This window comes from Boleophthalmus pectinirostris, unplaced genomic scaffold, assembly GCF_026225935.1.
Source record: "Boleophthalmus pectinirostris isolate CB_2022bp ecotype Guang Dong unplaced genomic scaffold, ASM2622593v1 HiC_scaffold_19, whole genome shotgun sequence".
Taxonomy (NCBI): domain Eukaryota; kingdom Metazoa; phylum Chordata; class Actinopteri; order Gobiiformes; family Gobiidae; genus Boleophthalmus; species Boleophthalmus pectinirostris.
The window spans coordinates 22,380,113-22,392,961 of record NW_026571140.1 but is presented as its reverse complement, the minus strand read 5'-3'; the positions used below and the strand labels follow the sequence as shown (position 1 = coordinate 22,392,961).

Genomic DNA, 12,849 nt, shown 5'->3' with positions numbered 1-12,849 from the left:
CGCTATTTAAATATTTTGTGATGCATTGATTCAAAACAGCTGGACAAAATTCATCTGCCGGTAAATTAATTCCTGAGCCAATTGAACAAAGACTTTAAGGGGATTTTGGATCTGGTCCAAAAAGAGAAGATGAAACTGTACATTATACATGCATGACTCTTGTTGCGAAAGTGATTTTTAGAGGACAGCTGTTGTGTAAGTCAAAGTGGCAATTTAAAGAGCATTTATCTGCTTGTGATTAAAGAAGGTGAGAGGCAGGCACATCTGGCATCAGGTTGGCCCTACTGAAGTGGGGAGATGGTTTATGAAACTAAGATGGATGTGCTATTGGTCAAATAAAGTATTAGACAGTCATTAATCTAAGCACCATTAAAGGCAAGAAGGTGACACAGTGGATGCAATGATAAATAGATATAGTATATTTAAGAGAGCTGACACAGGGAACTGGAGACAAGCAGGAGCACTGAAGAAGCTTCCAGTGGTGTGTTAGGAAGGGTCAGAGACTAAAGCTTAAAGGCGTTCTTAAAGGCGTTCTTAAGAGGGGCATAAGAATTCACACAGCTGCTGCAGACATTAACTAAAGAGGTAGACAGAAGTGAAGTGCATCTGTTTAAGTGATGTGATTCAAGGATGTGTTGGATGGATCGACAGCTTGTAGGAACTCCTCACGAGACAGATTTTCTGAAGTTCTTGGATGCTTAGTTTGAGCTTTTTAAATAGTTATAATGATACCTGCTTGGGTCCAATTGATATCCCTAGAAGACATTTTCACACTCAGTCCTTTGGTGTAAACATCTGAACTGGCTAAAAGTGGTATTATTTTTTCTTATGTGTATTTTTATGTATATGTTTCTAATCTGTAACACCAAACTGAACTACCAATAGTTACTGAGTTGCACCCATTTATCTCTTACACAAATACTGTGTACAGGTTTTGACCTTGTACGCTGCGAGGAACCAGGAATCCCAAACTACGGATATAAGATCCAGGATGACGGTCACTATGCCAACACATTCGTCCTGTATGCCTGTAACCCTGGGTACAGTCTCCATGGCAGCAGCACACTGACCTGCCTGAGTGGAGACCGTCGTGTCTGGGACAAGCCTCTCCCCTCGTGCAGTGGTTAGTATTTCTACACATGTGCTGTATGTTTAAGGACACAGGAATAAATCACGGCTGTGGTTATGAATTATTCACATTGAGTTTTATCCCTCTGACACAGTGACAGTTATGGCTACAGGCACTAAATGCTTTCAGGCTTCCCATTGTCCCTCTTGTTTCTTTGGTAGTGAATCGAGCAAGGTGCCCCAGGGAAGTCCATTTGAGTGTAGACTTTGTTTTTTAACGTGATTTATTTTGTGGAAAAGCAGGTCAACAGCTATATCACTATAATATCGGATTTTACAGAGCTATACTATACTGTACTCTGTAGACATGATAATACAACATGTCACATATTTGGTTTATGAGTCTTAAGGTGCCATATTACACAGAACTGACGCTTGTGAGCTTTTAGAATGCTATTACCTCTTCGAAAACAAATGCCTGGAATTGTGTTTTGTTTTATTCATACATGTTTTAGTAATCTATTATTATTAATTGACTATATCTCCAAAGCTCAAAATGCTCTGTTTCACCTTGTGATGTCATGTAGTGGTAGTTTTCATGTTAACAGCTACCTTTTACTTTTAGATGGGCAATTTCAGGGCTGAAATTATGATTCCAGTGAAGGTGTATGGAGTTTAAAAACACAGTGAAGACAATTTTATAACATAGATCAGAAAATATTGTAATATGGGCCATTTAATGTATTTAACTAAATTTTAATTTAAAATCAATATAATTACTGCTATTAAATGTATAAGACCAGAGAGTACCACCAATTGACTGACTACTCAATAGATTACTCAAGACCACTTGTTTTTGTACCACAGTTTGAGAACCACTCTTTTAGAGTTTCCATAAAATCTAGCTCATTTTCCTGATGGTGAAATTTAAAAATATTTTCCAGGCAGTGCTACAGAAGCACGCCAGACGGCTGCTTTAGCTTTAGTTGGAGGTTGGCAGCTCATAATTAGGTTGAAGAGGTGTGTGCCAAATAATTCAGGTGCTTGAGTACATGGAATTAGAATTTTTATTTTCCATTATTGTTATAGAGCTGTGAAGAGTGTTTTTTGTTTATGGCTTTTGTGTGTGCTGTTGGCCATTACATTATTTTGATACAGCAGCTACCAGTGAAGCATGAACCTAACATTTGTTTGTTTGTATTGTTCTCAGAAATCCTGGAAATCCCCTGAGCAAATTTGCTAATTTGAAAGGCCATATTTTTACAGCCTACATCAATATTTTCGGGCTTTGCATAATTTAGAAATTAAAGCACTTTTGCCTTGTAAGTACTTCTACCTTGTTTGGGAGATGAGGGCATTTGGCAGCTGCTAGTTTGGATTTCCCTACTTCACAGTCAAACATTATGAGATTTTTCTGCTGCACACCTGAACTCTCAGAGAAGAAACCTGGCCTGATGTGGTTGCTAGTGACAACCATGTGTGTGGCGAGTGTGTGGACAGGTGTGTGTACATACGTGTGTGTCGTAGTCAGTCATTAATTTGAAGGCGCTCTGTCGCGGCTGTATTTCAGGTAAGCCAACATCCTGGAGAATACTTGCTGACAGAGCCCAGGGCTAACTACCTCTGCAGCTACCTTTGTATTTCTGCTGCTTTGTCTGTGTCGGTGAAGTGTTTGTCTTGCCTGTCTACTTCACTCAGTCCCATATCACTACACCAGAGTGCATTGAGGAGATTCTGTGCCTCCAGCTATTTCTATACCATTTTTTTCTGCATTTCACAGCCCAACTGTGGATTATTCTTCCCAACTTAATTTTTGTTGCATCTAAGAATTATACTCTCATCAGACATAACACTGAGACCCCTGACAGGAGAAATGAACATCACAGACTTTGCTATCATGGACCTGTTTCTAGCTCAAGATCTGGAAATGGATCCACTGGCCAACTAATCTTACTTACTCCTGACAGGTTGCTCAAGGGGCACTGAAAGATGGGGTCAAATGCAGACCCCTTTGCAACAATGCAATGCAACCCTTTTTCCTATGGGAACAACAAAGTGTACCTTATAGGTAGAATAATGAAAGCATAGACTGTTCATATTATCTGATCCGACAGACAGCAATACGCATTCTGACAATTCTCAATTCACAGGACATCATAGTTTATGCAGAATAACAGTCAATGGGCCATAACACAGTTGTTATGTAATACTGATTTGGTATTTCTAAGAAAGCGAAAGCATTACATTAATATTGGCGGAGTAAGGTTCAGATACCTCTCTGTAAACAAACATAGCATTATACACCAGTGTGCCTTGTTATGTTTGTCTGTGTGTGGTTTGGCCTGATATTTTCCTTTTTTCCCTCGCATTAGCTTGCTTATTGCCTTGGGTAAAACAACAACAGTTTTATTATGTATTATTGGTGCTCTTTTAGAAAAACACACAACTTTGAGTATTGCTTTTAATATTTTTTCACAGACATTTTTTTTTCTTCACAGTAACGTTCTAAAGAACAGTGGGTGTTGTTGTAATGTAATATTGTAATGCAAAAGGACCTGCAGGTGTCTTCTATGGCACTCCATGGAAAATGTCATCCCGCTGACAGTGTAACTTTTAAAATTAATCTTGCATTCTGATACTGAGTGCTGTGACTTATAATTCAAGGTTGATGTATTGATTCGAACATTTTAGCAAGTCTACAGCTCAACCTTCACACCTTTAGTGATTTGCCAAAAACATAGCAGCAAAGTGTATAGAATAGAAATATGACAGAAGACCACAATGACAAACTTCATGGACACTGGACAACATTTTTGCATGCTAAAACTGTAGTATGCTTCCATTAATAACTATAGAGCAGTTCACTGATGTTGTAATGTGATTTTTTTTTACAATGTTGTGGTGGTGGATATATTCCCTTTTACTCTAATGCATTTGTCCTACATGGTTGTTGTCAACATTGGAAAGTATCTAAATACATTTACAGAGAGAAAACTAATTCTGAGTAACTGTATTCCGGTATAGTTATTTGGTGGTATTCAAAATGCATTTACTTTCCTAAAATCAGAGGAATACATTAAGATATTTGATAGCTCAGTTTTGGGTTCAAACTCTACAGTGAGAAAGTGAGAAATACTGCGAAAAATAGAAAACACAACTCCTATGGTGAGTGCATGTGTGATTTTTCCTTCTCTAATTTATGATAGGAAATACATAACAAAAGGTGAAACAAACATAAAACTGTTTTTAATCCTGTTTTTTCTATAATTTATATGAACATGGTGTGAAAGTGTTTAGAATACATTACTTTGATTGGACCATTTAACAGAACATATATAATTATGCCTTCTTTGACACCAGTCTTTTTTTATTTTTGTTACTTATTTTGAATTTTTTACCATTTATATTGTTGCTCTTTTTTTATTATACTTCGATGTATGATCTACTGTGTCCAGATAATTTCCCTTGTGGATCAATAAAGTTTGTCCAAATCTAAATCTAAGAATACATTACAAACTACATTTTAATTCATGTGTTCAGTATTTGTATCTGTAACTAAATACATTTTAAAGTATTCCTCCCATCACTTGTGGTTGTAGTATAGGATTTTGCACTGATGTTATAGCTCCATACTGTGCAGCTAATGCCCTATGTTGTGTCCTTGTAGCTGAGTGTGGGGGTCACATCACAGGCGCAGTGTCTGGTCGCATCCTCTCCCCGGGATACCCTGCCCCCTATGACAACAATCTGCACTGTACCTGGACTATAGAGGCGGACACAGGCAAGACCATCAGGTACTCATTATGATGCATGGCCCTCTCCACCTGCTCACCTACTGTGCATTGGCCAATGTACAAAACTATAAGAATGACTTAATGTTTAATGTTTCAAATTTATCAATGCGCATATAACAGCAAGTTGGATTACAGAATTGTTGAATCAAAAACCTTAATTTATTCTTTGTGGTGAATTTATGGAGTGTGTACATACAAGAGTGTCAGGTGTTATTTTTTCATTACTTATTGATAAATGTGCTCTGTCAAACCCACTGCTGTGTTGGAGATCATACCACATTAATCCTTATGTCAGGTTTGTGAGCGTTGAGTTTCACTGTAACTTTAGCTTCAGTTTGTTCTCTTGTTACTCTGCTTTGTTTTAAACTTGAGCTAAACACAAAATGTATTTAAAATCTTGTTCATTTGTTATTTTTTGCCATTTTGGCAAACTGGATAATTTGCTGGTTTGCAGTCAAAACAGTCAGCCACTGCATTTTAATATCAGATGTTTTTGCTCTCAGATTTTGGGGTCAATTAGATGCAACGTCCCCGTTCTCTTTTCTTTATTCCTCCAGATGTGTGGCAATGGGTGGAGTTTAAACAAAACCCCTTTAAATAAAACTTGTAAAATGTGTTTTTGTTTTTTTTTCTTTCTCTCTCTCTGGCGCTTTCTTGTCAGTCTTCATTTTATTGTCTTTGACACTGAAATTGGACATGACATCCTGAGAGTGTGGGATGGCCCCTCTGGAACATCCGATGGAGGCATTCTGTTGAAAGAGTGGTCTGGTCCTGCCTTACCTGAAGACATCCACTCCACATTCAACATCCTCACACTGCAGTTTGACTCAGACTATTTCATCAGCAAGCAAGGCTTCTCTATACAGTTCTCTAGTAAGTATTGATGCAACATCCGAAACCTAACATTAGAAAGCTTTTAACACGTAGGGAGCTGCTACCACCAAGGCATATGCTATATTCTATTTGGAAAAGAACTGGTGATCTTCTGGTAAATGGCCAAATGCTTACTATTTGTCTTTCTTGTAAATGCAATCACTATTCAACCATTAGACCTACATTACTGTAACAGATTAACAATAAGGCAAATTTGTGCAAGAAACAAGGCATGGTGAGGTAACTAAAGATTTTAAGTGCTGGTCAGTAGTAGTTTTAGGGAATGGAGCTTCAAGAGTTAACCCTGTTTTTTAGTGGCAGGAGTAGCCTTTACTTTTTGAGTCACTGGACCCTAAAATGTCTCTGCCTCTGTCCTGTTTGAACCAGTCACTGTGAATCACTGTAGCAACAAAAATCAATCACACTCACAGGGAACAAGAAGTTAGTCGACTGGAGATTTTATAACAAGGTGCTTATATCAGTCCATAAATATTTAGACAACATGGCCTATATCACCATTTTACTCCCACACAGCACAGCCCACATTAATGACAGTACGTATTTGCTGCAGCTAACATAGTAATGAAAGCAGCATTATTCCATTACTATGGTAATGCCTCTTTACATTTCCCTTGATATACTAAAGCACAAGGAATATTTATAGACACAGCATGTTTATCTAAAGGCATTTAGGGATTCATTGGAAGGGAATAGGATGATGTAATTAAGTCCCAACCCCCTTTATTTGTATGTCCATTTTTGCCACCATTTATATATCTTAACTAAAAACTGTTTTTTATACAAACAATTTCATTTTAGAAAATTTTACAAAAACAAAAATCCAAAATAGTGTCACTGCATGTCGATGGACTGAACAGATGTTGTATAATAAATGACTTCAGCACTGCAGTAAAAATGAAATGAATTCTGTTTAAATAATGTTAATAACTTGTGAAATGTTCTCTGCAGCCAACACAGCCACCACCTGTAATGACCCAGGCGTCCCGGTGAACGGCTCTCGATATGGAGACAGCCGAGAGCCTGGAGACAGCATGACCTTCCAGTGTGACCCTGGATATCAACTCCACGGACAAGACACCATCACATGTGTGCGCATGGACAACCGCTTCTACTGGAAGCCTGACCCACCCACGTGCATAGGTACTTAAGACTTTCAGTTATTTAAAAAGTGCATTATGAAGTGCTGTAGCCTTTGTAGTCATTTGGAGTATTCTCCACCAAAAAAGTTACATAGTGCACTGTACGCCTTGTTTGTTGGCAAAGCTGTCAAAAAAAAAAAGTGATGCTCTTGCTTTAACATTTCTTACTTCACTACCTGAGAATTCATATTTACAGTTGCTCAGTACAAATTGTGTGGACTTCTTACTCTGCAATTAGTTGAAATAAAGGACAAGGATATGAGAGTGAGAGGCTGAAAGTGAGTTAGCTGCGCTCCAGGAAACAGCAGATTCCTTTATTAAATCAGATGGAAAATATCAAAATTGTTTGCACTCTTTCCTCCTATTATCACCACCATTCAGCCCACCTGCTGCGTGTGGCTCAGTGAGCTTCCACATCCCACTCCACGCTTCTTTTGCACTGCTACTATTTATTTTCTACCTCCTAACTTAAATTAGTCATATTTATTCCTCTAAACTTTTCTATTTGGCTTCTAGGTTTTTCATAACTGGTTCCGCAGACTGCCATGCCCTACGAGATTCTACAATTTTATTTATTGATGTATTTTTATTTGTCTGTTCACAAGATATAAATGTACACACGTAGCAAAAATAGTTCCAAATTTAATACAAATTTATGTGATCAACTTTTCCTCACTATTGGTAAGTCATATTGCCATGGCAATGAAACAGCTGTTTTCTCATCATCTGCAACCTCCCAACTGCATCACAAAAATTCAAATGTACAGACCCATTACTCATGTTGTTGTATCTTTGTCATGAATTTCAGAATCCAGCACTGCACCATCTAGTATGTGTTCAGTTTAATGCCTTTGTTTATATCTATTTCACTGTTGATAATCCATTCACGCTCACATGGAAGCCATAAGACCGCTTTTTATGTTTGAAATCCAGACTTCACATCCCTAAATTACATTTGTATCCGTATGCCCCTCCCTCTTCCCCGTTATTGCCCTTCTGCACTCTAATTTGTTGTGCGATAACAGGACTGCTAGGGGTGGTTCACTGTTAATTACCCCACTAGTCTAATACTTGGTAACTAAATCTCCCATGTAGCCCAGATACTGTTCCACACTTTCAACCCCGGTCACTACCTGTGGATGTAATATGAGCTGTCCATCAGGGCTAATTTACAAGCACTGCCTTACTATTTAATGCTGAGGTGCTGCCTTCGCCAGTGGGGCTCATCAATGTGGTCAGTCAAGGGTCATTCTCATTTTATATCAGCTTATTATTTCTTCCTGTCTTTCTCTTCTTTCTGCCTGTATCCAGCAACCTGTGGAGGCAATGTCAGCGGCCCATCCGGAGTTATCCTGTCTCCTAACTACCCGCAGCCCTATCCAGCGGGAAAGGAGTGTGACTGGAGAATACGAGTCAACCCGGATTTTGTCATAGCATTAATCTTCAAAAGGTTGGACAACAAACATATTTTCACCAGTGCTTATTTGGCACCTGGTTTCATTGTAGATACGTGAAATCTGCCAGTTTTATGATTCATACTTAAATTAGCATTATAAAAATATCAGCTTTGGCCAGGGATATTATATTTTTTGGTCTGCCAATTCTGATGAGTGCAGCCTCTCATTTTCTGCCAAAGTGGACAAAGCTTCAAATTTGTCAAAGGTTAATATAAAAGTTTGACCTGACAAAAGTACATTTGGCGAAAACTCAAACTTAGTAATGGTTTGTAATTGAATATAGATTTGGCTGACATCTTAGCGGTCAATTATTTCTCTTCTTCAAAGTGTGAACTGCAAAGAATATAATTACCAAGTGTGAAAAAGTCAGAATTATATAATTGTTAACATACTTACAAACTAACCTGTGGAAGTGAAAACTTAAATTTGGCATTTTGACAAGGTACAAATGTGTTAAAAAGGAGGTGCTAACTGATTATTATTATTTTTTTCATTAAAACAAAAACACACTTCATTCACTTTTCAGTATTATCAATATATACTAAGCCATATTTTTTACAAAGTTGTATTTTAGATTATGTGATTTTGTCTAAACAGACTTTGGACTATGGAGTTACTCTAAAGTTAAATCTCCCATTGCTGTCCATTCTTATGTCTCTCACAGCTTGAGTACTTAAACCCTGAACATGTTTTTAATGCAGACAGTATTAACATGGATCAGCTTAATGTTTGGCCTCATAAGTCTCATGCATAGATAAGCTCCTTCTGCCCATTGAGCATTAAAATGTCTTTTACTGCAGTCATTTTACATGTTTCTTATGTTTTATAATCAGTGTTTGACAAGTGTATTTCAGCAGTGGGTGCGAGCATAAGCTAGATGTAAATTACACTTCATTCATTTTGACTCATGATTATTGCTTTGTGCCCATGATGTAAACCCTGAGATTAGTGGTGACTAAAAATGAGCACAGTGTGTCAATATTTCTTCTGTCAACTGTGAAAAAAAAATATATTTTTCTATTTTTCCTACAGCTTTTTTTTTTTTTTTTTTTACATTGGTTCATTTCTTTGCCTAAAAGTTTAGTACTGGTAATGGCCTAGAAAAAAAGTTTTATTTTTCATAGTGTTCATTTAAATCAGCCACAGGTGAGTCATGAATTATTACATTTGGCAAATTTTGTAACAGTTAGGTGGTACAGTTACTGAGAAATAATAACGCAGCTGCATTTGCATGGTTAACTGTAGGCCATATATTAATTCGAACACTCATAACCAAACATCTGAGATTAGTCATACATACACAAATATCTATATGTAATACTTGGATGTTCAGCATAAAAGTGCACCTTGTAACTTGTCCAGTGGAGGGTCCATCAAATGCTTTGTTATTGCTTTGTCTGGAATGTTTGAAGGTATTTTTGAGGTATACTACCAAACTGAATAAATGTACAGTAGAGTTGTTTAAGGTCATACTGTGGAATATTCCAGGCAGAACAATGGCAAGCAGGTGATGGCCCCCCAACCAAAAAGTTTCATAGTGCACCTTTAAAGCTAATATATGCTCACTCCATTGGCAAATATATATGAAGGTACTATATGTGCACGGACTTACTTTATGACAGGTCAGACACTAGACTAACATCGCCACTATCAAAGCAAACGCACTGTAGGAAGCCTGTCTGGAGGTGTGCTTTCATACTATAGCCTCAGGAGGACTGGTGTCATCACATATGTAAAGAGAGACGAAGAGGATGTGTCAAAGTGGAAAAGTTTGAAAAGAAATCCGTACAAGGAACTACAATGAGCCCGCACTGCACTTTGAACATTCTCAGCTAGAGTTTGGAGGGTATAACTTAGCTTTACTTTATTGCCAGTAAAGTACAAATCTTCAAGCAATGACCCCTATAGCCTAAATGTTGATCAGTTTCGTCTAAAAACAAAATTTAAATTGATTAGAGAAATTGTAATTAAATCTCAAATAAAATTAACAATTTGACTGTGTATTTGTGTCATGTGCATGGAAGATATATGGACTTAAACCACACATTTTGGCCCACAGTTTTAACATGGAGCCAAGTTACGACTTTCTGCACATCTACGAAGGTGAGGACTCTAACGGACCTTTACTTGCAAGTCTCCAAGGCAACCAGGCCCCAGAGCGCATCGAGAGCAGCAGCAACAGCCTCTTCTTGGCGTTCAGGTCTGATGCTTCGTTGGGCATGTCCGGTTTCGCTATTGAATTCAGAGGTAATTAAACTTTTCTCAAATTTTGACCTGGGTTTTAAAAAAATATTTATTTAACATTATTTAATATTTTTGTACAAAAGTAAAATAAGAAAAGTGGCATTAGTAATCACTTTGCATAGACAGATTTGGTGATGCTATCTTTCTCTTGGCCACTCAGAGTTTTCCTATGTTTTAAACAATTTAGATGAAAGATGTCAATATTGTGTTATTTCAACATATGGATCTAATATGATCAGATGTTTAAAGGTAGCATGTTTTTGGAGCATCTGCGATGTACTTGTTTCCATGGAGATGTGATTGCTTTGCCTGGAAAGTTCCACAGTATGTAATTAATTGTCTCAGTGTTGACAAGCAGGTGACAATGCGAGGTTACAGGTCAGAACAACAATGAACTCACTTAAAATAAAATTTAAAAATATATGTTTTAATTGTTGTTTTTAGCCTAAGTCACAAGTAACATTATCATACCAGAAACAATGTGGATCAAAATCTTTAGCTTGCTACCCAATATATCTCACCACATATCCCAAAATGAAGACATAATGTGTGTTTTCACCTGTCAGTGGTCCCCATGATATGCCTGATCAGTGAAACGTGTGTGTTTTTAATCTTCATCTTGATGAGATTTCATAGCTTTATTAAATAGGAATGGAACAGATTATTACCTGCCCCACTGACTTGCATGCACTATAGCTCTGTTGCTGAGTACGTTTCTCAGCACACTTCTTAATGCATTCTTTACGTAATTTGTCTGGTTTTTAATTTAAAAAGATCATCTAAATTTTTGTTGTCTGTCTGGCTCTCTCACACACGCACACCTCTGTAATTTCATCTACCATAGTTCTAATTAAAACACAACCTTAATCATCTTTTTAATTCACTCCCCACCTGCCCTATCTCTCTTTCTTTTTATTTCTTGTGATGTCTCTCCAAATCTCACGCTCTGTGTCTGTCAAGTCCAATATCTCATTCTTATTGGCTGATCACTGAATAGCAAACAAGCTGGCTCACTGCCAAGCCATAAAGATCCAAGACACATTTTGATTTCCTCGTCTTCTTTTCCTCCCTTGAATCATAATTTGGCTTCGGGGCATTGGACAGGAATGTTAATTGTCTAAAAACTCAGAACTGTTTACACAAATAATTTCCGTTGTCTACAGAAAAACCGAGAGAGGCCTGTTTTGACCCTGGGAACATAATGAACGCTAGTCGGACTGGATATGACTATAAACTGGGATCACAGGTGTCCTACCAGTGTCACCATGGCTACACCACAGTGGGCGGAGACACTATCACCTGTATCATGGGGCCTGATGGGAAGCCGATTTGGGACAAGCCGCTGCCATCTTGTAAAGGTAAGGTTACATTTGTTACTGAAGCTATTATTCTAATATTACTTGTTTCACGTAATTCAAAGCCCAATGATCTTGAGATCTATTTATTGTCTTAGTGTTGGTGTAGTCTTAGTTTAGACTGGTATAATCCTGTTATAGACCTGGTTAAGATTTGGTTGTGATCGGAAAACTAAACATCTTCTGAGATGGTAATTGGTGGTATTTGGTGTAAAACGTTTCTTATTTACACATGTGTATAGGAATGTAAGGCTAAATTCCCGTTTGTTCACTGATAAAAACTATATTACTTTTGATTATTTTTTTTTATTTGTAGTTAAAGTACACATATTTATAACTTTGCCAGCAAATATTAAATGGGTCAAATAGTTTTTTAAATTTGGCTGGGCTTCAACATAGCTTTATGGTTATATTGTAATAATAATATGCATGGCCATGCATCCTGGTCTACCCCAGGACAGCTGTGACTACGAGTGTGGAGTGAATGAATAATGCTCTGTAAAGCGTCTTTGAGTGTTTTGGAGTTTTGAGAAAAACACTATATAAAACTGATGCATTATTATTATTATTATAACAGAAAATCAGTCAACCAAATCATACTGTTGTAATGATTTGTATTTACTGCAGGCCTTTGTTTGATTGTATGGAGTAGAAAATATTAATGGAAGAGGGAATATTGAACATATTGTCCACCTGTACTGTCAGTTCTGCTCATATGAGGGGACCAAAATGGTTCAATATTAGCAAAACAAAGCATCTTAGCAAGACTGAAAATATTATATTTCGCCTATTATATATCATGTCTCACAGTGCCACATACTTGGAATTACTAAACAACTTTTTTTGTGAATTGCTGATATCAACAAGTATAATTAAGGTAAATTTTTGTTATTAAGAA

The 12,849-nt window shown here is 37.2% G+C and overlaps 1 protein-coding gene across 1 annotated transcript in view; it reads left to right on the top strand.

Moving 5' to 3' along the window:
• Positions 1-12,849, top strand: part of LOC110175400 (CUB and sushi domain-containing protein 1) — a 324,734-nt gene that overhangs the window by 260,957 nt on the left and 50,928 nt on the right. The window contains 7 exon segments of the mRNA XM_055154309.1: positions 932-1,123; positions 4,736-4,862; positions 5,524-5,735; positions 6,705-6,896; positions 8,207-8,345; positions 10,412-10,599; positions 11,760-11,954. Coding sequence (XP_055010284.1) covers positions 932-1,123; positions 4,736-4,862; positions 5,524-5,735; positions 6,705-6,896; positions 8,207-8,345; positions 10,412-10,599; positions 11,760-11,954 — 1,245 coding nt within the window.